The sequence below is a fragment of the Oncorhynchus nerka genome, linkage group LG19 (genome assembly GCF_034236695.1).
Source record: "Oncorhynchus nerka isolate Pitt River linkage group LG19, Oner_Uvic_2.0, whole genome shotgun sequence".
Classification (NCBI taxonomy): Eukaryota; Metazoa; Chordata; class Actinopteri; order Salmoniformes; family Salmonidae; genus Oncorhynchus; species Oncorhynchus nerka.
The window spans coordinates 2,967,692-2,992,790 of record NC_088414.1 but is presented as its reverse complement, the minus strand read 5'-3'; the positions used below and the strand labels follow the sequence as shown (position 1 = coordinate 2,992,790).

The 25,099-nt window shown below is 42.4% G+C and overlaps 1 protein-coding gene across 1 annotated transcript in view; it reads left to right on the top strand.

The window, feature by feature from the left end:
- The first annotated feature begins 357 nt into the window (after positions 1 to 357).
- Positions 358 to 25,099, top strand: part of LOC115147099 (calcium-binding mitochondrial carrier protein SCaMC-2-like) — a 41,729-nt gene continuing 16,987 nt past the window's right edge. The window contains exons 1-7 of the mRNA XM_029689103.2: positions 358 to 1,309; positions 16,744 to 16,870; positions 17,187 to 17,274; positions 18,756 to 18,867; positions 22,677 to 22,835; positions 23,471 to 23,623; positions 23,897 to 24,172. Coding sequence (XP_029544963.1) covers positions 953 to 1,309; positions 16,744 to 16,870; positions 17,187 to 17,274; positions 18,756 to 18,867; positions 22,677 to 22,835; positions 23,471 to 23,623; positions 23,897 to 24,172 — 1,272 coding nt within the window. The 5' untranslated portion in view covers positions 358 to 952. The remainder of the gene's footprint in view (positions 1,310 to 16,743; positions 16,871 to 17,186; positions 17,275 to 18,755; positions 18,868 to 22,676; positions 22,836 to 23,470; positions 23,624 to 23,896; positions 24,173 to 25,099) is intronic.

The window sequence follows — 25,099 nt, the reverse complement described above, 5'->3', positions numbered from 1 at the left end:
GATTAGAACTCCGCAGAACCAACCAACGTAGCACTGTGGTTGGTTACATTCCTCCCGTTTTGCCTGCTGCGGTTGGCTAAACCAAATGCCAATTGTTTATCCCAATTAAAGTCATTTTCTCGCTCCATGTAGTAAAAAACATAATCAAATTGACAAAATGTCAACATTGCATGAATATGAATGTAGGCTGTGTTGTAATGTGGATGTTTTTTCATGCGCTTAGTTTATTTTCATTTATGGATTCATTTTAACCGGTTTCGTTCTGTTTCAAAAATTTACATCAACGATGGTGATTGGCTACTGGACCTATCCATCATGCACATTCCAACACCCTCCCTATTCACTAGTCATTTCCTGGCAGGAACCCTAGGTTGAAAATGCTAAAGTAGGCAGGAAGAGTCCTTTACGGCACCGGCTTTTTTGGGTTTGTGGAATCACTTATCAATCCAACTGCCAAGTCAAACGGGAGGAAATTCGCCGGCTATAGCCAAGAAAGGGCAGTGGAAATCTCCAATACCAGTAGAAGGTATCACTGAAGTGACTTTCGTGGCACATTACAACAAAAACTTGTTGAAATTTACAGTATATTGACTAAGTTACATTGTAACGCGGCTCAGCATCCACCTCATCACTTCTCAGCTGGCAGACGTAGCTAAAATAGCTAACGTTAGCTAGCTAGCTATTTTGCCGGTTGCTAGTACGCCAACCGAGTTAGCAGAGAATTAAAGAAGTCAACCGTTATGGGCCAAACCTGGATAACGGTGGAATGAGATAGTTACATTGCAAAGTTTACATTTGACTGTTTAGTCTGCACTACTTTTAGCAGTCCTTCTGAGCAATTTAGTTAGAACGCACGTGACGTGGTGGCTAAAATAGACTTGTCCATATTTGGCAGATATAGTAAAATATCGGCTATCGATTGTAATAGTTTGATAATATTGGTTCCATCCGTATGATGCACAAGCAAGGGTCGTTCGTGTCCCCCTTGCTCAGCGGGGTCTTTTGTCAATGCCAAGCAGATGAGGCGCACGGAGGTTCTGACCCAGGTGGCGGGGTCGAGGATACTGGGGGTCCATCCTTCTCATCCCCACCTCGGGCTCGGCCGTTGTCAGGGGTGAACACAGGTTCCTGTGATGACTCCTGTGAACCATCGTATCTATGCGAACTTTGTGGTGGACCCGAGCAGGACCACAGACTGAAAGTGCTGTTTCAAGTCCTGGACGTGAATGGTGATGGGGGCATCTGCGTCAACGACCTGTCCATTGGGCTCAAGAAACTGGGCGTTCATCGCACAGAACTCGAGCTTATGGTAAGTGTGTCGTTTTATTACAGTGCCTTTGGAAAGTATTCAGACCCTTAACATTATTCAGTTTGTTAGTTAGCCTTATTTTAAAATGTATTAACCTTTCTTTTTTTTAAACCTACATAACATACCTCATAATGAAAGCGAAACAGGTTTAGATTTTTTTGCAAGTTTATTATAAATAAGAAACATAAATACCTTATTTACAGAAGTATTCAGGCCATTTGCAATGAGATTTGAAATTGAGCTCAGGTGCATCCTGTTTCCATTGATCATCATTGAGATCCTGGAGTCCACCTGTGGTAAATTAAATTGATTGGAAATTATTTGGAAAGACACACTCCTGTCTATATAAGGTCCCATAGCTCAAGCCATGAGGTCGAAGGAATTGTCCGTAGAGCTCAGAATTGTGTCGAGGCACAGATCTGGGGACGGGTACCAAAATATTTCTGCAGCATTGAAGGTCCCCAAGAACACACTGGCCTCCATCATTCTTAAATGGAAGAAGTTTGGAACCACAAACTCTTCCGATAGCTGGCTTCCTGGCCAATCTGAGCAATCGGGGGAAAGGGCCTTGGTCAGGGAGGTGACCAAGAACCCAATGGTCACTCTGACAGAGCTCTAGAGTTCCTCTGGCGATGAGAGAACCTTCCAGAAGGACAACCATTTCTGCAGCACGCCACCAATCAGGCCTTTATGGTAGAGTGGTCAGATGAAAGCCACTCCTCAGTAAATGCTCATGACAGCCCGCTTGGAGTTTGCCAAAAAGCACCTAAAGACTCTCAGACCATGAGAAACAAAGTTATCTGGTCTGATGAAACCAATATTGATATTAATGCTTTGGGGATGTTCTTCACTGGCAGGGACTGGGAGACTAGTCAGGATCGAGGCAAAGATTAACAGAGCAAAGTACAGAGAGATCCTTGATGAAAATCTGCTCCAGAGCCATCAGGACCTCCGACTGAGGCGAAGGTTCACCTTCAAACAGGACAACGACCCTAAGCACACAGCCAAGACAATGCAGGAGTGGCTTCAAGACAAGTCTCTGAATGTCTTTGTGGCCCAGCCAGAGCCCAGACTTGAACCCGATATACCATCTCTGGAGAGACCTGCAGCAACGCTCATCTAACCTGACAGAGTTTGAGAGGATCTGCAGAGAGAAATGGGAAAAACTCCCCAAATACAGGTGTGCCAAGCTTGTAGCATCATACCCAAAAAGACTTGAAGCTGTAATCGCTGCCAATGGTGCTTCAACAAAGTACTGAGTTAAAGGGTCTGAATACTTATGTAAATGTTATATTTCTGTTTTCCATTGAATACATTAGTGAACATTTCTAAACCTGTTTTCCTTTTTCATTATGGGATAGTGTGTTTAGATTGAGGGGGGGAAACAATTTTAACCAATTTTAGAATAAGGTTATAATGTAACAAAATGTGGAAAAAGTTAAGGGGTCTGAATACTTTCCGAGTGCGCTATATCTTTCTCAAGATTAATAACTTAAGGACAAGGTGATACACAATAAGTTCACGCAAGCTCATTAACACTGTGACAGAATTAACTGATTTAATGTTGACTCCCTGTTCAGTGTTTACATAATAATCTATTCTATAACACTGGGCAAAAGCTCCTAAGTAAAGCAGTAGTCAGCAACCGTTTCTATCACTTTCGGTCGTTAAAAACCAAGCCAATATTTACCACTCAGATGAACTTTTTAAAATATGACTTAAAAAGTGTTCACCTATGCAACATTACCCTAAATAAAAACTGTTCTGTAGGAATGAGGTTTGTGCAGTAGCCTAATTGCTTGACCTGACAATATTGTTATTCTCAGACCATATTATATTTAAAAACTTAAATAAATCAGTTGTTACTAAAGAGGCACAGCTGAGCATAAATACAAAATAATTATCTTTTTTGTTTTACTGGATTTTTCTGGTGGTCAGTCTCAGCGACTGGAGGGATAGAGAAGCAGAGGGCCTGTCTCTCACAGTTCCTGCTCTCTCCCGTCCTCCAGTAAGACTGACCAGAGAGAGTGGGCACTGTCTTGCACCTGATGTCAACTCAAGTCGCACTGCATTATTTTTGCCTCATGCACAAATATTCCTTGATATTAAAATAGAAATGATGAACCGCAAATAATAAAACGCAGGCTTATCAATAGGCTACGTTTGGCTGCTCATTCCTTGCAGCTGCAGTGTGTTGGTTGGTTATAGGGAGAAGCATGTTTTATGGTTCGTGAAAGTGTTAACAGTGCTGAATAAAAACTTCAACATGAACTCTGTCATAAAAACAGCAGCTTTCTCTCCGGTCATGGTTTTAAAAGTTATGAATAGTATCTAACTTTGATGTGGGGTTGTGGAAGCTGCAGGCACAGTGATTTGAGCTATCCAATTATTAGCTTCTCAAAGGAATGTTTTCTTCACCTCAAACAGCAAACAAACTGTTTTGACATCCATTGAGAATGACAGTAGTTCCTCAATGTATTTTAAATCTTTCCAGCACTCGCCCTTTCGATAACCACTCAGCTTGAAATGGGAAAACTGTCATGCTCTGATCCAGTGGAAACATCGTAAAATAGGCCTACCAGATTACTTCTTATCCCTTGACACCAAATAGCCTATAGCTGTGTCTGACTGGAGCTCACTGACTGGGAAACTCAGAATATTTTATCCAATTACAATGTTGCAAGTTTGCTAAAGCTTCAGCTGGACCCAAGTTGATACAATGTTTCAAGTTCTTTGCAGACAGGCCATACATATCCAATAAATAAGTATATTTATTTTTATCAGGATATTTTATACCTGCTAATATTATTTGTGGGCTTTATTGTAGGCTATTTTTACATAGTCTGCAATGGCAATAGTAACTTTTTAGGTTTAGCATTTTCATTTAGATTTGGATAGAATTTTGATGAACCACATGACAATAGCTGTGTTCGAATACCCATACTAACATATACTGTATACTACAGTACATACTTAATGAGTATACAGTACCATTCAGAAGTTTGGACACCTACTCATTCAAAGGTCTTTATTTTATTTTTTAACTTTTTTATACATTGTGGAATAATAGTGGAGATATCAAAACTATGAAATAATACGTGGAATCATGTAGTAACCAAAAAAGTGCTAAACAAATCTAAATATATTTTAGATTCTTCAAATTATCCATCCTTTGTTTTGATGACAGCTTTGCACACTCTTGGCAATCTCTCAACCAGCTTCAGCTGGAATGTTTTTCCAACAGTCTGGAAGGAGTTCTCACACATGCTGAGCACTTGTTGGCTGCTTTTCCTTCACTCTGCGGTTCAACTCGTCCCAAACCATCTCAATTTGGTTGAAGTCGGATGATTGTGGAGGCCAGGTCATCTGATGCACCACTCAATCACTCTCCTTCTTTGTCAAATAGCCCTTACATAGCTTGGAGGTGTTTGGGGTCATTGTCCTGTTGAAAAAAAAACGATAGTCCCACTAAGCACAAACCAGATGGGGTTGTGTATCACTGCAGAATGCTGTGGTAGCCATGCTGATTAAGTGTGCCTTAAATTCTAAATACTTCACTGACAGTGTCACCAGAAAAGCACCATCATACCACCACCTCCATGCTTCACGGTGGGAATCTAAAATACAGAGAATATTTTCACCTTCTCGGCGGTTGGAACTAAAAGTCTCAAATTTGGACTCCTCAGACCAAATGACAGATTATCATATCAAATGTATTTATATAGCCCTTTGTACATCAGCTGATATCTCAAAGTGCTGTAAAGAAACCCAGCCTAAAACCCCAAACAGCAAGCAATGCAGGTGTTGAAGCACATTGGCTAGGAAAACTCCCTAGAAAGGACAAAACCTAGGACGAAACCTAGAGAGGAACCAGGCTGTGGGGTGGCCAGTCCTCTTCTGGCTGTGCCGGGTGGAGATTATAACAGAACATGGCCAAGATGTTAAAATGTTCATAAATGACCAGCATGGTCAAATAATAGGTCTGGGACAGGTAGCACGTCCGGTGAACAGGTCAGGATTCCATAGCCGCAGGCAGAACAGTTGAAACTGAAGCAGCAGCACGGCCAGGTGGACTGGGGACAGCAAGGAGTCGTCATGCCAGGTAGTCCTGAGGCATGGTCCTAGGGCCCAGGTCCTCAGAGAGAGAGAAAGAGAGAATTAGAGGGAGCATACTTAAATTCACACAGGACACCGGATAAGACAGGAGAAATACTCCATGTGTGCCGTTTTCTGTACATTGTTTCAGAATGGTTGCTTCAACTGCTGGACAGAGTTTTCATGCACACATGAAAAACACAATGGTCCTTGGCTCCAGGCGATGAGATGATCTGGGAAGATCTAAGCTGGTTTCTCAAATCAAAACAACTAGCTAGTTGATTGGAGAAGTAGTCAAATATCCAAACCAATTCAATGTTGATAACCAACATTTCTGTATTCAAAACATGAATAGCTATCAATGTATTTTTTTAAGGTTGATTTTAAAAACCATGAACACTTGAATCAAATAATTATTGATAAATTACAGGAGTAAACTACCAAGGCTGCCACTAGGCGCCACATCAACCATGGATGTTGGGGTGGTGCTGACGATGACGAATATGAAGTTGACACATTGTGAAATTTCATAGTCATCTGGTGGTCAAAGCAAGAGTGTGAAAAGTCTGGACAACCTCTCCCTGCTCTTACAGACACCTACCCATGAGCCCCCTCTCTTTTCAGTTACTGTAACCAGCATCGTCACCCACTGAGCACCAACCGACACCGCACGTCTATGGATGTTGAAAGGTAGATTCAATTAGGTCAGTCGCCCTGTTCTTGATTTCAACATCCACAGATTTCTGGACCCTACTTAATTTGGCCCAAACATCGACCTCCATGACTGGTTCAGACTTGGTCCGATCTAGACGAGACCAAATCTGAACCATTCATAGACGTCTGTTTCACACGTTTTTGTAGAATAGAGTGGAGTAGAGTTCAGTAGAGCACACACGTTAAGTACACTATAATGTACTGAACTATACTCTACTTGACTATACTCTACTGTGCTGTGCTTTGATGTCCAAACTTGTGAAACATTGATGCCTATGATTGGTTCAGATAGGCTACTAAATTTGGTTTTGTTTGGTGGCGGAGCTCATTAAAAGAACAGCCAGTGGTGTATAATAATATGCCCAGGAGGATATTGCATATTTCTACCATTTTTTTGTGTACGTTATTTAGGGCACATCACCATAAAGAGCATGACATTCATATCCATAATAATGCTTTTCTGTGTCGTACAGATCATGGACCCATGATGACATTATGTTAGTGGGTGTAAATCCCTTTACTGTAGTTCAATAACGGAAATAGATTTTCTCAAACTCTGTGTTATGTCAGCAGACATCTTTGAATCTAGATTCTGAGCAGATATTCAAGAGTTTTTTTTTTTAGAAAATGTTGTCCCATAAAAATATATAAGATTTCCCCAAAAAGTCTGTTACCGAACTTTGCATTTGCACAGTTCTTCCAGTAAATTCTTTTGTAAAATGTTCAGAGGATTCACTTTTTTTTTTATTTGGCGTTTGCGTCTGTCTGCTGATTTGGGTTTATGGCAAACTGACATCCATTTTTTGTGTGTAGGCCTAAGCTACTAACACAAGACAATTGTATTTCTTCAAGAATGTCAGCTTTGCCAGGGTTTACTTTAAGATAAAGATAATACCATTTTAAATTGCCATCCAAAAATAGATTTGTCCTCCTACACATTTCTGGCCATGAAGTACTAGTTACAGAACTAGGAAGTTGACACTGACAGCCAGTCATGACTCGTGTCCATCAGATCTGGTGCTGGGATGGCGACTGGGACAGGCAAAGGGCGCTGATATGGTAGAAACAAATCAGGTGCTAGGAGACCATCTCACAGGACAAGCAGAGGTTAGGCAATACGAGAGGAAGATAAACAGGAGGGTACAAGGGGTTCCCTAGAGGGAATATGGGGAAAATTGGAGATAGTTGGACAAGGAAGGACTGGTTCTCACAGCAGTGAGGAGACAACTACTCACACAACAAGTTACAAACCAAATAAAACATATTCTAGTGAAGTCCAATAGGCAAATCAAATGTTATTAGTCACATGTTCCGAATACAACAGGTAGACATTACAGTGAAGTGCTTACTTATGAGCCCCTAACCGACAGTGCAGTTGAAAAAAAAAATATGGATAAGAATAAGAGATAAAAGTAACAAGTAATTAAAGAGAAGCAGTAAAAAAATAACAATATATACAGGGTGTGCCGGTACAGAGTCAATGTGGAGGCTGTATACAGGGGGGTGCCGGTACAGAGTCAATGTGGAGGCTATATACAGGGGGGTGCCGGTACAGAGTCAATGTGAAGGCTATATACAGGAGGTACCGGTACAGAGTCAATGTGGAGGCTATATACAGGAGGTACCGGTACAGAGTCAATGTGGAGGCTATATACAGGGGGTACCAGTACAGAGTCAATGTGGAGGCTATATACAGGGGGTACCAGTACAGAGTCAATGTGGAGGCTATATACAGGGGGTACCGGTACAGAGTCAATGTGGAGGCTACATACAGGGGGTACCGGTACAGAGTCAATGTGGAGGCTACATACAGGGGGTACCAGCACAGAGTCAATGTGGAGGCTATATACAGGGGGGTGCCCGTACAGAGTCAATGTGGAGGCTATATACAGGGGGTACCCGTACAGAGTCAATGTGGAGACTATATACAGGGGGTACCGGTACAGAGTCAATGTGGAGACTATATACAGGGGGTACCCGTACAGAGTCAATGTGGAGAGTATATACAGGGGGTACCCGTACAGAGTCAATGTGGAGACTATATACAGGGGGGTGCCCGTACAGAGTCAATGTGGAGTCTATATACAGGGGGGTGCCCGTACAGAGTCAATGTGGAGACTATATACAGGGGGGTGCCCGTACAGAGTCAATGTGGAGGCTATCTACAGGGGGTACCAGTACAGAGTCAATGTGGAGGCTATATACAGGGTGTACCGGTACAGAGTCAATGTGGAGGCTATATACAGGGTGTACCGGTACAGAGTCAATGTGGAGGCTATATACAGGGGGTACCGGTACAGAGTCAAATGTGCGGGAGCACCAGTTAGTTGAGGTAGTATGTACATGTATCTGGCCACACCAGATACTGACTGTTACTTTTGATTTTGACCCCCCTTTGAGGTACACATTACTCCACTGCACTCTGAGACATTGTTCTATGCACCTTTTCTTGTACAATTATCTGAGTCATTGTAATTGAGTTGGTGTGTGTGTGATGCCTGCTTGGCTTTTTTAGTTATTTTTAGGCATGTCTGCATGCATTTTGCTCTTATCTGCTCTACTGTAAATGTAGCTGGAGTGCCTCCCAACGTCAGGTCGTGGGTTTGATATGAACTTCTCCAAATAGGGATGAGAAAAGTTGGCCTTTATGCTTCTCATATACTGCTTGCCTTGTGCCTCCATTACAGTATGGTATGACACATTTTACCTGCCATAAAACGGTTATAAATGATTCCTCACACATTATGCTAAATCTGCCCTGGCCAAACTCCAATACCCTCTATTCAAGTGACTAGGGGGATGACTGAGTGAAACAAGGTTGTTGTGAAGACATGATCTCAGGACGAATGCTGTGACCGTCCAGCCGCAATGATAACTTGGTTCAGTTGGTTCATAGCAATAATAGCCAAATATGTTCTTACCACCATTTTAAACAGGATAATTAGCCTGAACATTATTGGCCTATGTGAAGTTACATGATGAACAAAACCAGCTCCCCGCGTGTGTGCGCCATCATGCGCATGTTGATTTTGTCTATCCCCACCAGACGCATTCATGACACGCACGTCAAAGTACCAAAACCAACTGTGAACCAACTACACTGCTCAAAAAAATAAAGGGAACACTAAAATAACACATCCTAGATCTGAATGAATTAAATATTTTTATTAAATACTTTTTTTTTTTACATAGTTGAATGTGCTGACAACAAAATCACACAAATTATCAATGGAAATCAAATTTATCAACCCATGGAGGTCTGGATTTGGAGTCACACTCAAAATGAAAGTGGAAAACCACACTACAGGCTGATCCAACTTTGATGTAATGTCCTTAAAACAAGTCAAAATGAGGCTCAGTAGTGTGGCCTCCACGTGCCTGTATGACCTCCCTAATACACCTGGGCATGCTCCTGATGAGGTGGCGGATGGTCTCCCGAGGGATCTCCTCCCAGACCTGGACTAAAGCATCCGCCCATTCCTGGACAGTCTGTGGTGCAACGTGGTGTTGGTGGATGGAGCGAGACATGATGTCCCAGATGTGCTCAATTGGATTCAGGTCTGGGGAACGGGCGGGCCAGTCCATAGCATCAATGCCTTCCTCTTGCAGGAACTGCTGACACACTCCAGCCACATGAGGTCTTGCATTAGGAGGAACCCAGGGCCAACCGCACCAGCATATGGTCTCACAAGGGGTCTGAGGATCTCATCTCGGTACCTAATGGCAGTCAGGCTACCTCTGGCGAGCACATGGAGGGCTGTGCGGCCCCCCAAAGAAATGCCACCCCACACCATGACTGACCCACCACCAAACCGGTCATGCTGGAAGATGTTGCAGGCAGCAGAACGTTCTCCACGGCGTCTCCAGACTGTCACGTCTGTCACATTTGCTCAGTGTGAATCTGCTTTCATCTGTGAAGAGCAAATGCCAAACGTCCTGCACGGTGTTGGGCTGTAAGCACAACCCCCATCTGTGGACGTCGGGCCCTCATACCACCCTCATGGAGTCTGTTTCTGACCGTTTGAGCAGACACATGCACATTTGTGGCCTGCTGGAGGTCATTTTGCAGGGCCCTGGCAGTGCTCCTCTTTGCACAAAGGCGGAGGTAGCGGTCCTGCTGCTGGGTTGTTGCCCTCTTTCGGCCTCCTCCACGTCTCCTGATGTACTGGCCTGTCTCCTGGTAGCGCCTCCATGCTCTGGACACTACGCTGACAGACACAGCAAACCTTCTTGCCACAGCTCGCATTGTAGCCTAGTGGTTAGTGTTGGACTAGTAACCGAAAGGTTGCAAGTTCAAATCCCCGAGCTGACAAGGTACAAATCTGTCGTTCTGCCCCTGAACAGGCAGTTAACCCACTGTTCCTAGGCCGTCATTGAAAATAAGAATTTGTTCTTAACTGACTTGCCTAGTTAAATAAAGGTACAATTAAAAATGTGCCATCCTGGATGAGCTGCACTACCTGAGCCACTTGTGTGGGTTGTAGACTCCGTCTCATGCTACCACTAGTGTGAAAGCACCGCCAGCATTCAAAAGTGACCAAAACATCAGCCAGGACGCATAGGAACTGAGAAGTGGTCTGTGGTCACCACCTGCAGAACCACTCCTTTGTCTTGCTAATTGCCTGTAATTTCCACCTGTTGTCTATTCCATTTGCACAACAGCATGTGAAATGTATTGTCAATCAGTGTTGCTTCCTAAGTGGACAGTTTGATTTCACAGAAGTGTGATTGACTTGGAGTTACATTGTGTTGTTCAAGTGTTCCCTTTATTTTTTTGAGCAGTGTATATTAATTTGAGGACAGGTTGAAATATTCATGGCCATTTAGCTTGCTTACTGTTGCTAGTTAATTTGTCCTGGGAGATAATCCATGCATTATTTTATCTGAAATGCATATGTTAAATTTTTTTGTTGGATCTTTGTAGAATTGAGTCACACAATTGTGTTCTCTACACCCACAATTAATTCAGATACATTTATTTTTAGTTTGTTTTCTTTGATTAATCTCTCCTTGTTCATTCTTCTGTGACTTTTATATGGCCGTTTGCTACCAACTTTAAGGAACATTACCGCCACCAACTGGACGAGTGTGGACCTCGTTCATCTTTCAATCACCCACATGGGTATATGCTCATAAAAAGCAATGAGTAGATGGGAGAGGAGGGACTTGCAGTGCGTCAAGCGTCTATTTTAGCGCCTGGCTACGCAAATGCCCACGAGCAGTTTGGATGAAAATATGGAATAACATTTAACGCGGGTAGTTTGGTCAGCATGTTAGGCTATATGTAATGGCGAGACCCCATTGTTTTCCCCAGTAGGATATGTGGCCTTTAACATCATACCGTGTGTATCAATGAGGTTTAATTTCAGGGATTCCTTTTGGCTCACGAGCGCCCCTCGAAGCAAAAATAGAGGGTATCCTATTATATAGTGCATCATTTATTGAATGGAGAAGTAGCCTAAGCCCGGGAAATGGCTAATGGTTTTGACACTTAGCCTAACCTTCACGGTAATGAGATTTGGGTTGATGGGGGATTATAGTTGAAGGAAGTGTGGTGATTCTCCCAGATGGGAAACTTGACACACAGACATCATTCTGTCTCTAAATCTCATTTATTTCTGTGAATGGGATTTCACAGCATTTTCTCATCATGACTTGTGGCTCTTGTCTTGTGACTCTTAATGAAAATGTTTTCTGGTACTTCTTATATTGTCCAACAGGGGATGCACCATGTTTCTGACTCATTATTTTATTCAAAGCAGGGACATGCTGCTTTTCGTCCGAATGCAAGCATAATGTACAGAATTTAGACATGGAACCTTACTATTAATGTTTATGTTCAGGACTGTAATTATGAGGGGGTTACAACTTTATTGTGTGGCGATGAAGAATAGTAGTATTCTGTCAATACGGTTATTTCCTTGACATTTCGAGACCTTGGGATAATAAGGTTCTAGCATAATTCAAAGATATGTTGAGCATCAAAGTTTTCACATCCAAGATCTCAGAACTGTTTTGTAGTGAATTCTTCTTTCATAACCTGTTAGGGAAGTTGCGAATTTTCGCAGCTTTTTGTTAAAAATCGCGCAACATTTCAGCGCCCTGCTATTCATGCCAGGAATATAGTATATGCATATGATTAGTATGTGTGGATAGAAAACACTCAGACGTTTCTAAAACTGGTTAAATCACGGCTGTGACTATAACAGAACGTGCGTTTCATCGAAAAGTGCAGGAAAATCTGATCACTGAAAATGGAAATAAATATCCATGCGCTACTTCCAGGAATTGTTCAAAGTGAACCGGATTAAATGAGGCCGAGGTTGCAGTACCTACAGCTTCCACACGAATACCCAAAATGATATTCCCAACTTGGAATTCCGAGTTGGATTACCGTTCAAAACATATTTTCCCAGTCGGAGCTCATTCTCCCCCTCCCCCAGTTCCCAGTTGTCTTGAATTCACTGAAGTCTGAGATTTCTCAGTTGTTTTGAACACGGCAAAAGTCATGTTGGATTGGCAGCATTATTGGATGGCTGGGTGCCAGCAGCATTTTGCATGCGCAACAGAGTGGAGCAGACATTTTCTCTCTCCTATTGAAGAAATTTTCGTCATGTTGAAATATTATCGATTTATATATTGTAAAAACAACCTGAGGATTGATTTATAAAAAATGTTTGACATGTTTCTACGAACTTTACGGATACTATTTGGATTTTCGTCTGCCCGGTCGTGACCACTCGAGCCTGTGGATTTCTGAACATAACGTGCCAACCAAATGGAGGGATTTTGGATATAAAAAATAATCTTTATGGAACAAAAGGAACATTTATTGTGTAACTGGGAGTCTCGTGAGTGCAAACATCTGAAGATCATCAAAGGTAAGCGATTCATTTTATTGCTTTTCTGACTTTCGTGACCAATCTACTTGGCTGCTAGCTGTTTAATGTTTTGTCTACTGAGAGAGATGTCCTTACATAAACTAAATCTGACACGCCAGGTGGATTAACAACAAGCTAAGCTGTGTTTTGCTATATTGCACTTGTGATTTCATGAAATTTAAAAACTTTTAGTAATTTAATTTGAATTCGGCGCTCTGCAATTCAGCGGATGTTGACAAAATGGGATGGGTGCATCAAGAAGCTAGCAGAGCTTAAAGCCACAGGCCTGGATAATATTCCTGCAAGGTTTCTCAGATTCTGCTGAGCAAATTGGCCTTTGTATTACAGATATTGTTCATCTCTCTCTTGAACAGGGCATCTTTCACCAGAGACATGAAGCAAGCTAAAGTTATACCTCTATAAGAAGGGGATAAAGTGTAACATCAAAGATCCTGTAGAGAGTTGTGCTTGAGCAAATGAATATATAAATATATCAACAAACATTCTAATGCATGATTTTCAGTTGGTTTTTAGAAAAACATACACCACTGATTCATGTCTACTTCACTGACTTCATCAGGAAAGAGATTGATGAGGGAAATCTCTGTGGAATGGTACTGCTTGACCTACAGAAGGCCTTTGATACAGTTAACCACTGTCTCCTAATCTCCAAACTGGAGGCACTGGGGTTAAGCAGTATCCCTCTAGGCTGGGTAAAGTCTTATTTATCAGGTAGAGAGCAAGTAGAAGAGGTTAATGGTTCACTGTCTCAGGCAAATCCAATGAGTTGTGGCGTTCCGCAGGGGAGAGTGCTTGGGCCTCTGTTTTACTGTATATTAACGATATGAAAGATGCTTGTTCTTTGCCGTCTTTTCGTGCGGATGACTACACTTCTGGTGTCTCACAAAAGTAAACTATGTTGGAGAGCATACTTAGCACAGAGCTTACTAACATTAGAGGAGTAGAGGTTGACCGGTTATGATTTTTCAACACCGATACCGATTAATCGGCCAATTTTTATTTATTTTTTATTTGTAATAATGACAATTACAACAATACTGAATGAACACTTATTTTAACTTAATATAATACATCAATAGAATGAATTTAGCCTCAAGTAAATAATGAAACATGTTCAATTTGGTTTAAATAATGCAAAAACAAGTGTTGGAGAAGAAAGTAAAAGTGCAATATGTGCCATGTAAGAAAGCTAATGTTTCAGTTCCTTGCTCAGAACATGAAAACATATGAAAGCTGGTGGTTCCTTTTAACATGAGTCTTCAATATTCCCAGGTAAGAAGTTTCAGGTTGTAGTTATTATAGGAATTATAGGACTATTTCCCTCTATACCATTTGTATTTCATTAACCTTTGACTATTGGATGTTCTTATAGGCACTTTAGTATTGCCAGTGTAACAGTATAGCTTCCGTCCCTCTCCTCACTCCTCCCTGGGCTCGAACCAGAAACACAATGACAACAGCCACCATCGAAGCAGCGTTACCCATGCAGAGCAAAGGGGAACAACTACTAGAAGGCTCACAGTGAGTGACGTTTGAAACGCTATTAGCGCACGCTAACTAGCTAGCCATTTCACTTCGGTTACACCAGCCTCACCTCAGGAGTTGATAGGCTTGAAGTCATAAACAGCGCAATGCTTGACACACAACGAAGAGCTGCTGGCAAAACGCACAAAAGTGCTGTTTGAATGAATGTTTACGCGCCTGCTTCTGCCTACCACCGTTTAGTCAGATACTTGTATGCTCAGTCAGATTATATGCAACGCAGGACACGCTAGATAATATCTAGTAATATCATCAACCATGTGTAGTTAACTAGTGATTTATGATTGATTGATTATTTTTCATAAGTTTAATGCTAGCTAGCAACTTACCTTGGCTTACTGCATTCGCGTAACAGGCAGTCTCCTTGTGGAGTGCAACGAGAGAGGCAGGTCGTTATTGCGTTGGACTAGTTTGATCCCCCGAGCTGACAAGGTTGAAAATCTGTCGTTCTGCCCCTGAACAAGGCAGTTAGCCTAGAAGCGGTGGGTTGTCATTGAAATTAAGAATGTGTTGCCTAGTTAAATAAAGGTTGTTTTTTTTTATTCAAAAACGTTTTTTTTTTTTTTTCTGCAAATCGGCACCCAAAAATACAGATTTCCGATTTGTTATGAAAACTTGAACTCTGCCCTAATTAATCGGCCATTCCGACCTCTAGCTTGGAGATAATAAGCGATCTCTGCACTTGGCTAAAACTGAGGCAATTATTTTTGGATCCAGGCCTACATTGAGTAGGTCCACTGAAATCAGAGTGGAGTTAGGGGGTGAGGTGCTGACTAAAACTACCTGAGATGTATCCTTGATGGAAGCTTGGTAGGTGTGAGCATGGCCAATAAAGTTCTAGGGAAGGTTAATGCCTGGACTAAGTTTTTGTCTAGAAAGTACAAACTGTTTGAAAAGGACTCTATGAAAGAGCCACAGCCCTCATTCAATGCCATTTTGACTACGCTATTACTTCCTGGTTTGGGGGATTATCTAAATGTATGATGGGGAAGCTCCAGAGAGCCCAGAATAAGCTGATCAGGGTAGTAATTGAAGGCGAGTCCATGTATCCACATAGGCAGGAGCTGCTTTCAGGAACTAAACTGGCTGCCTGTTGAGGCTAGGGTGTCCAAGATTAGACAATGTTTGGTTTACAGGAGTATTTATGGTCCTGCGCCAGATATCTAAGTGATTACTTTCCTCGTGTTAGGGATGCACACAATCACAGCACCAGAGCAGGTGTTGCTGATGTGGGCTTATACAGGTGCAGGAGTAATGCTGGGAAAGGGTACTTTCTTGTATAATGGAGCCTCAGAATGGAATGAGTTGCCTCTGCCTATAAAAACAATGTCCTCTCTGGGCAGCTTTAAAAATAAAGTGAAAATATGTTGGTCTTCTGTGCCCATGTGAATAACCCCTACGATGTAACTGCAATGATGTTGTTCTTTTGTTTTTTATGTTTTATCTCAATGCCATACTGGACCACCATGGAAATAAGTCCCAGGCTTTATTGTTTTTTTATGTTTTATCTCAATGCCATACTGGACCACCATGGAAATAAGTCCCAGGCTTTATTAGGTGTTATCCTCCATGTGCATGTTTGGCTTTTTTTTTTAAAAAATTTTATGGTCGAATTAATAAACTAAATGGATTGAACAGCCTGTGTGCTCCTTTTAGCTAGGCCTGAGCTAGAGTTCAACATACCTGTGAGGGTCTAAACCGGGACTGCCCAATTCCAGTCCTGGAGGGTTTTCAATCCTCTCCTTCTAATCAGGGATTCATTCAAACCTGGGACACCAGGTGAGTGCAATTAACTACCAGGTAGAAACAAACTGAAATTTAGGCTGCCCTGGTCTAAACAATCCACACTAATGGAGCAGGTGGACCAGGTGATGTCCACTATGTGACCACTCTGGAGCAAACAAGACCCAGGTGGCTTGTGTTTGTAACCTTCCACTCACTGATCTACACTCCTGTCCTCAAATCACTCAGTCCATCTCTTTGTCTTGGTCTCCTTATTCAAATGTAACAGGCTCACCTTTTGTCATACTTTTAACTGAACATAGGCTTCAATTTCCCCTTGAGAATCATCCATTTTCTTTTTAAACCTACAGTTATATCCTTGCTACTCTTCAGCCTGTATCTAAATTGATATTTAAATTCTCATCGAAGTGTAAAAATCCTCTCCTTATTTTCTGACAGAAAATAGTTAAAGCGGGAGATAAGGACCTGGACGGCCAGTTGGACTTCGAAGAGTTTGTCCACTATCTGAGAGACCACGAGAAGAAGCTCCGGCTGGTCTTCAAAAGCCTGGACACTAAGAACGATGGTAGGAACACAGAGAGAGGGGCCGCATAGGCCGGAGCCACACAACCACTGAATGCATTCACTTGTATCACTATGTTTGTCTTAAACCACGGTTTAGCCTACAAAGTGCTCTGCTGTACTATTCACTTGGGGGGGGGGGATTATGCATTGGGTTTAGCTGTGCATGCACAATGCCATTAACTGAGGAGATGCAGCCTTTAGGTCTATTACATTGAGGTACTATTTTATAAGCTGGTAGTAAAAACTTTGATATGATATCCGGTCAGTGAGATCCCTTACGAGTGGCTGATGTTGATGTTTACTCTTTTGCCCCGCAGGTCGTATTGACAAGCAGGAAATCATGCAGTCCCTTCGAGACCTGGGGGTTAACATCTCCGAGCAGCAGACAGAGAAGATCCTCAAAAGGTAAGGCTGTCAACCTGGGGGTTAACATCTCTGAGCAGCAGGGTAAGGCTGTCAACCTGGGGGTTAACATCTCTGAGCAGCAGGCAGAGAAGGTCCTCAAAAGGTAAGGCTGTCAACATCTCTGAGCAGCAGGGTGGCTGTCAACCTGGGGGTTAACATCTCTGTGTCTCCTGTCTCACCAACACTCTTGTCTAAAACCTGGGGGTTAACATCTCTGAGCAGCAGGGTAAGGCTGTGAACTGGGGTTAACATCTCTGAGCTAAGTGTCTGTCTGTTAGTCAGTCCAGCATGCATTTGGTCTCTTCTCTACCTCATACTCCCTCTACCTCATACTCCCTCTACCTCATACTCTCTCTACTGTTTTGCCCCCTTTCTCCGTTTCACCTCTAATTCAGTGTTGTCTTTTTACCACTGGCGGTTAGCTAGATGCTTGAGTCAACTATCTCGAGTCCACCAGAACCTTCCACAGAAGTGTTTCCCTCCAAGCACCGGGATACTGCCTGCTAGCCCTGGTCAGAGCTGACACTCCTATGCTGTCATGGCTTTTTTGAGGCTTGGCCTTTTTAATAGATATAAGGAAGCACACTTTTTAGGCATATTGGTTAGAGGAGGAAACTATAATTTACTCTGGTTAATATAAACCTAGTGTTATTTTCTTCTCTGACTGAAGTGAAGTGTTGCATCTTTGTTTTAATACCAATATGTAGATGTCATTTTATTTGTGTTACATATTAAGCCATTTACCACCATGCCCAGTATGGAATCACTAAGATTCCATGATATCCCCCTTCTTTCTTTTTAGTTCTAAGTGTGTGTGAATGTGTGCTTCTCCCTGTCCTCTCATTTTCTGTGCCTCCCCTCTCCCTTTTCTCTCTCTTTCAACCTCTTGCTGGTCTCAGAATAATGTAGTAAGTAATGGAATCCTCTCCGTCTGCTTGCCCTACCTGTCGCAAACCAATGCATCGTCTTCGCTTCTTGTTCTACTGTGTTTCTGCCCTTTTTTTCTCTTCTCATTATTACAAAGAAAGCGACAGAAAAAGCTGCGCATCCCTTCAATTGCTTGTGAAAAAAATCCAAATTAAGAAGAGTACTGAAATGATTCCCAACACACAAAATGCCCATTTCATGCTTCAATTCGGAAAGATAAAAAAAGCAGCACTTAAAGGCTTTGATCCTTTTATCCAAAAGGTGTGCATGTGTGAGCATACTGCTTCTGAATTCAGGCACACACACACACACACACACACACACACACAAACACACGTATGCACACACACATACACACACACACACACGTATGCACACACACACACACACACAAACACACGTATGCACACACATACACACACACACACACACGTATGCACACACACACACACACACACAAAAACAAACAAAAGAAATATGAAACAAAAGAGAATATAAGCTGTAAAAAAGCTACATTGTAATGGTTCTGGTCTTTTCTGTTTCTCTGTCAACAGCATGGACAAGAATGGCACGATGACCATCGACTGGAACGAGTGGAGAGACTACCACCTACTGCACCCCGCCGATAACATTCCCGAGATCATCCTGCACTGGAAACACTCAACGGTAAGCCTAGGCTAGAAAGAAAAACACCACTTTTTCTCTCCGGGTTGTTCAAAATAACAAGCTTTGGTTGTTTTTCATCAAGTAAAAACTACCAGGATAGTATGAAACACATTTGTATCACTGTCTTCAGCTATTAAAGCTTTGAATGACAAATACTGTAAACAAAGAAACTAATTTTTTTAAGGGCTGTTTGGACGTTTTTTTTCTTTATAGAAAAGCATAGTTGTGTTCATATATTGTTAATGGTCCCACAGACAGTCTCCATAGTTGTGTTCATATATTGTTAATGGTCCCACAGACAGTCTCCATAGTTGTGTTCATATATTGTTAATGGTCCCACAGACAGTCTCCATAGTTGTGTTCATATTGTTAATGGTCCCACAGACAGTCTCCATAGTTGTGTTCATATATTGTTAATGGTCCCACAGACAGTCTCCATAGTTGTGTCATATATTGTTAATGGTCCCACAGACAGTCTCCATAGTTGTGTTCATATATTGTTAATGGTCCCACAGACAGTCTCCATAGTTGTGTTCATATATTGTTAATGGTCCCACAGACAGTCTCCATAGTTGTGTTCATATATTGTTAATGGTCCCACAGACAGTCTCCATAGTTGTGTTCATATATTGTTAATGGTCCCACAGACAGTCTCCATAGTTGTGTTCATATATTGTTAATGGTCCCACAGACAGTCTCCATAGTTGTGTTCATATATTGTTAATGGTCCCACAGACAGTCTCCATAGTTGTGTTCATATATTGTTATGGTCCCACAGACAGTCTCCATAGTTGTGTTCATATATTGTTAATGGTCCCACAGACAGTCTCCATAGTTGTGTTCATATATTGTTAATGGTCCCACAGACAGTCTCCATAGTTGTGTTCATATATTGTTAATGGTCCCACAGACAGTCTCCATAGTTGTGTTCATATATTGTTAATGGTCCCACAGACAGTCTCCATAGTTGTGTTCATATATTGTTAATGGTCCCACAGACAGTCTCCATAGTTGTGTTCATATATTGTTAATGGTCCCACAGACAGTCTCCATAGTTGTGTTCATATATTGTTAATGGTCCCAGACAGTCTCCACAGTCTCCATAGTTGTGTTCATATATTGTTAATGGTCCCACAGACAGTCTCCATAGTTGTGTCATATATTGTTAATGGTCCACAGACAGTCTCCATAGTTGTGTTCATATATTGTTAATGGTCCCACAGACAGTCTCCATAGTTGTGTTCATTGTGTTCTCCATAGTTGTGTTCATATAATGGTCCCACAGACAGTCTCCATAGTTGTGTTCATATATTGTTAATGGTCCCACAGACAGTCTCCATAGTTGTGTTCATATATTGTTAATGGTCCCACAGACAGTCTCCATAGTTGTGTTCATATATTGTTAATGGTCCCACAGACAGTCTCCATAGTTGTGTTCATATATTGTTAATGGTCCCACAGACAGTCTCCATAGTTGTGTTCATATATTGTTAATGGTCCCACAGTCTCCATAGTTGTGTTCATATATTGTTAATGGTCCACAGACAGTCTCCATAGTTGTGTTCATATATTGTTAATGGTCCCACAGACAGTCTCCATAGTTGTGTTCATATATTGTTAATGGTCCCACAGACAGTCTCCATAGTTGTGTTCATATATTGTTAATGGTCCCACAGACAGTCTCCATAGTTGTGTTCATATATTGTTAATGGTCCCACAGACAGTCTCCATAGTTGTGTTCATATATTGTTAATGGTCCCACAGACAGTCTCCATAGTTGTGTTCATATATTGTTAATGGTCCCACAGACAGTCTCCATAGTTGTGTTCCCCACAGACAGTCTCCATAGTTGTGTTCATATATTGTTAATGGTCCCACAGACAGTCTCCATAGTTGTGTTCATATATTGTTAATGGTCCCACAGACAGTCTCCATAGTTGTGTTCATATATTGTTAATGGTCCCACAGACAGTCTCCATAGTTGTGTTCATAGTTGTGACAGTCTCCATAGTTGTGTTCATATTTGTTAATGGTCCCACAGACAGTCTCCATAGTTGTGTTCATATATTGTTAATGGACAGTCTCCATAGTTGTGTTCATATATTGTTAATGGTCCCACAGACAGTCTCCATAGTTGTGTTCATATATTGTTAATCTCCATAGTTGTGTTCCCCACAGACAGTCTCCATAGTTGTGTTCATATATTGTTAATGGTCCCACAGACAGTCTCCATAGTTGTGTTCATATATTGTTAATGGTCCCACAGACAGTCTCCATAGTTGTGTTCATATATTGTTAATGGTCCCACAGACAGTCTCCATAGTTGTGTTCATATATTGTTAATGGTCCCACAGACAGTCTCCATAGTTGTGTTCATATATTGTTAATGGTCCCACAGACAGTCTCCATAGTTGTGTTCATATATTGTTAATGGTCCCACAGACAGTCTCCATAGTTGTGTTCATATATTGTTAATGGTCCCACAGACAGTCTCCATAGTTGTGTTCATATATTGTTAATGGTCCCACAGACAGTCTCCATAGTTGTGTTCTATATATTGTTAATGGTCCCACAGACAGTCTCCATAGTTGTGTTCATATATTGTTAATGGTCCCACAGACAGTCTCCATAGTTGTGTTCATATATTGTTAATGGTCCCACAGACAGTCTCCATAGTTGTGTTCATATATTGTTAATGGTCCCACAGACAGTCTCCATAGTTGTGTTCATATATTGTTAATGGTCCCACAGACAGTCTCCATAGTTGTGTTCATATATTGTTAATGGTCCCACAGACAGTCTCCATAGTTGTGTTCATATATTGTTAATGGTCCCACAGACAGTCTCCATAGTTGTGTTCATATATTGTTAATGGTCCCACAGACAGTCTCCATAGTTGTGTTCATATATTGTTAATGGTCCCACAGACAGTCTCCATGCCCCAGCCATATTAGCCGTCTAGGCCCTGACCAGGGTTCCCGGAAATACTCCCTGAAGGAGCCAAACGGGTCACTGTGATCCTGTTTAATCCCCTTGAACAGATCAACCAATCACCTTCCGCTGACGTCAATCAGCAAGCTTTTCCACAACCTGTTAGGCCAGGAGGGCAGACAGCCGTTCCTGTAGATCATAGTGGAGATTCAGTTCACACACTCGTCGTGTTCATAAAGGTCCGTTTTTGTATTGGAGTGACACTGGACCATAAGAAGTACTGTTGCTTACATGAATTTGAGTTTTGGAGCAGGATGCCTTTTTATTTGATTCCCCCGGTGAATGTCATATCCTCATCGGTTCGACCAGCTATCACGGTACGTTTGCGCGTGCCACAGGGGGACCTGTTTAAATTGGGAGACTACCATCTCTACTATCTCTAAGTGAGACTTTAACTTAAGGGAATTTGAATGGGTTAAAAGCGTCTCTCGCAGCTGAAACACAGTTTTTGCTCTCACGATTTGTCGTGACCCCCAACCCCCTTCTAAGACCGCAAAGTTAACGTCAAGAGACATTCCTGTTTAAATTATCGTGGGACACCAACTGGCTGATCCCCTGCAGGAACTGTTTTGTAATACCGGTTTACATACCGTAAACCTGTGATGATCCTCTGCCTTATTGGACCCCCCCCTCTACAGTTGTCAAAACAAAGCTTTCAATTATATCCCAATGGGATGCCTATATGTGTTGGCTTATGATGTCATAATACTGTTGGTCACAGGTTAGAATCAGGAAAATTGACCCACCAACTTTTTTTGTGTGTGTGTGTGTGTGGGGTCCTCCTTCCACTGCCCTGACCTGCTCCTGTCTGTCAGTAGATATTCGATGTGGGGGAGAGTTTGATGGTGCCAGATGAGTTTACTGCCGAGGAAAAGAAGACTGGGATGTGGTGGCGACACTTAGTGGCTGGAGGGGCAGCCGGCGCCGTGTCTCGAACCTGCACCGCACCCCTGGACCGGCTCAAAGTGCTAATGCAGGTAAGGGCACTCCCAGGAGAGAATTTTTAAAAAGCTGACCTCCGTTAAGAATGAAAAGGACAAAAACTCCAGTTATTTTTGTGTTCACACTGCAAGTGAACCCCGATCCTCTTTTAATGCAGCCATTCTTAGTTCACTTCAACTTTAAACAGCCAGTCAGGATATTTGGCTCACATTAAAAACAAGCTTAAAACCTCACCCCACCTTTAGCTTATACACTATTAATATAACCTATGTATAGATCCTGTTGCGGGGGAGACAATTGCATAAGTCCTTAGGACACTTTCTGCTAGTGAGGGCAATTCCACTGATGGCACCCGCAATGATTGAGACGCACAGAACAGAAGCACTCGTGTCAGCAGAAGCCCACTGGGATAACTCAGTTTGTTCTTCTTTATCGTTTCATCCCATGCTCCAGCTATCTGTGTCCACTCATTCCCAGCGGATAGATGGAAACGGAGCACGATAACCGTGAAATGACATGAAAACATGAACGATGTGTTGACACATTCCATCGACATTATAGAGAGGAGAAAAAGTGGCTTACGGTTCCTCCTTGTTTCAAGTCTGTTAAAAAAACTTGTTCGCCTGGCGATTGAATGATGTAACGATCTGTCTCACGGTCTCATTGCCAGGTCCACGCCTCCCGTACCAACAGCATGTGCATCGCCGGCGGCTTCACCCACATGATACGCGAGGGCGGTATGTGGTCACTATGGCGAGGCAATGGCATGAACGTCATCAAGATCGCCCCTGAGTCAGCCATCAAGTTCATGGCTTACGAGCAGGTGACCCTGTTGTTCAACACCTTTTACTTTAATATGACGAGACCCTTTCTAGTGCTGTCAAGTTGGAGTCAATGAACGTTTTGCTATTAACCGCGCTGTAGTTTACTGTCCTTCGGTAAAAAAATGTCTCCTTCAGACTTTGTCTAGGAACATACTCAGAGGAAATACTACTATAAGCTCCTGTCACTTACCAAGTTGGTTTTGACTATGGCCTCTCACAGTTGAAGTCAAATACTCTTGAGGACTGTCACTAACCAGAGTTGTGTTGTCCAGATCAAACGTTTGATAGGCAGTAACCAGGAGACACTGGGCATCCTGGAGAGGTTTGTGGCAGGATCTCTGGCTGGAGCCATCGCCCAGAGCAGCATCTACCCCATGGAGGTGTTGAAGACCCGCCTAGCCCTGAGGAAGACGGGACAGTTCTCCGGCATCGCTGACTGCGCCAAACACATCTTCCGGAAGGAGGGCATGGCCGCCTTCTACAAGGGCTACATTCCCAACTTGATAGGCATCATCCCCTACGCTGGCATCGACCTGGCTGTCTACGAGGTGTGTGTGTGTGTGTCAAGGTTTACTTTAGGACAACGTGACCGTGTAGATTTAAATTAACCGTCCGTTATGGGAAATTGACCCATAATGCATTGGGTATGTAACCCATTAGCGTGTTCACCACAGTGCTCAGAATGACATATGCATTGGGTATGTAACCCATTAGCGTGTTCACCACAGTGCTCAGAATGACATATGCATTGGGTATGTAACCCATTAGCGTGTTCACCACAGTGCTCAGAATGACATATGCATTGGGTATGTAACCCATTAGCGTGTTCACCACGGTGCTCAGAATGACATATGCATTGGGTATGTAACCCATTAGCGTGTTCACCACGGTGCTCAGAATGACATATGCATTGGGTATGTAACCCATTAGCGTGTTCACCACGGTGCTCAGAATGACATATGCATTGGGTATGTAACCCATTAGCGTGTTCACCACGGTGCTCAGAATGACATATGCATTGGGTATGTAACCCATTAGCGTGTTTACCACGGTGCTCAGAATGACATATGCATTGGGTATGTAACCCATTAGCGTGTTCACCACGGTGCTCAGAATGACATATGCATTGGGTATGTAACCCATTAGCGTGTTTACCACGGTGCTCAGAATGACATATGCATTGGGTATGTAACCCATTAGCGTGTTCACCACGGTGCTCAGAATGACATATGCATTGGGTATGTAACCCATTAGTGTGTTTACCACAAAATGACAGAAATCACATTTAAATGACGGGTAATGCATCATAACAGAACATGCAACTCCTGTAAAGAAGCCACCAATTAAACATTATTTTCAAACATTTGCCAAAATGCAATAAGTGGGACAACAACATTCTGAACAGAGCTCCTGATGCAAGCGGATCCATAAGTTTATGTGACAGAGGAAAATCTCAGTCATATTAGCAACCCATT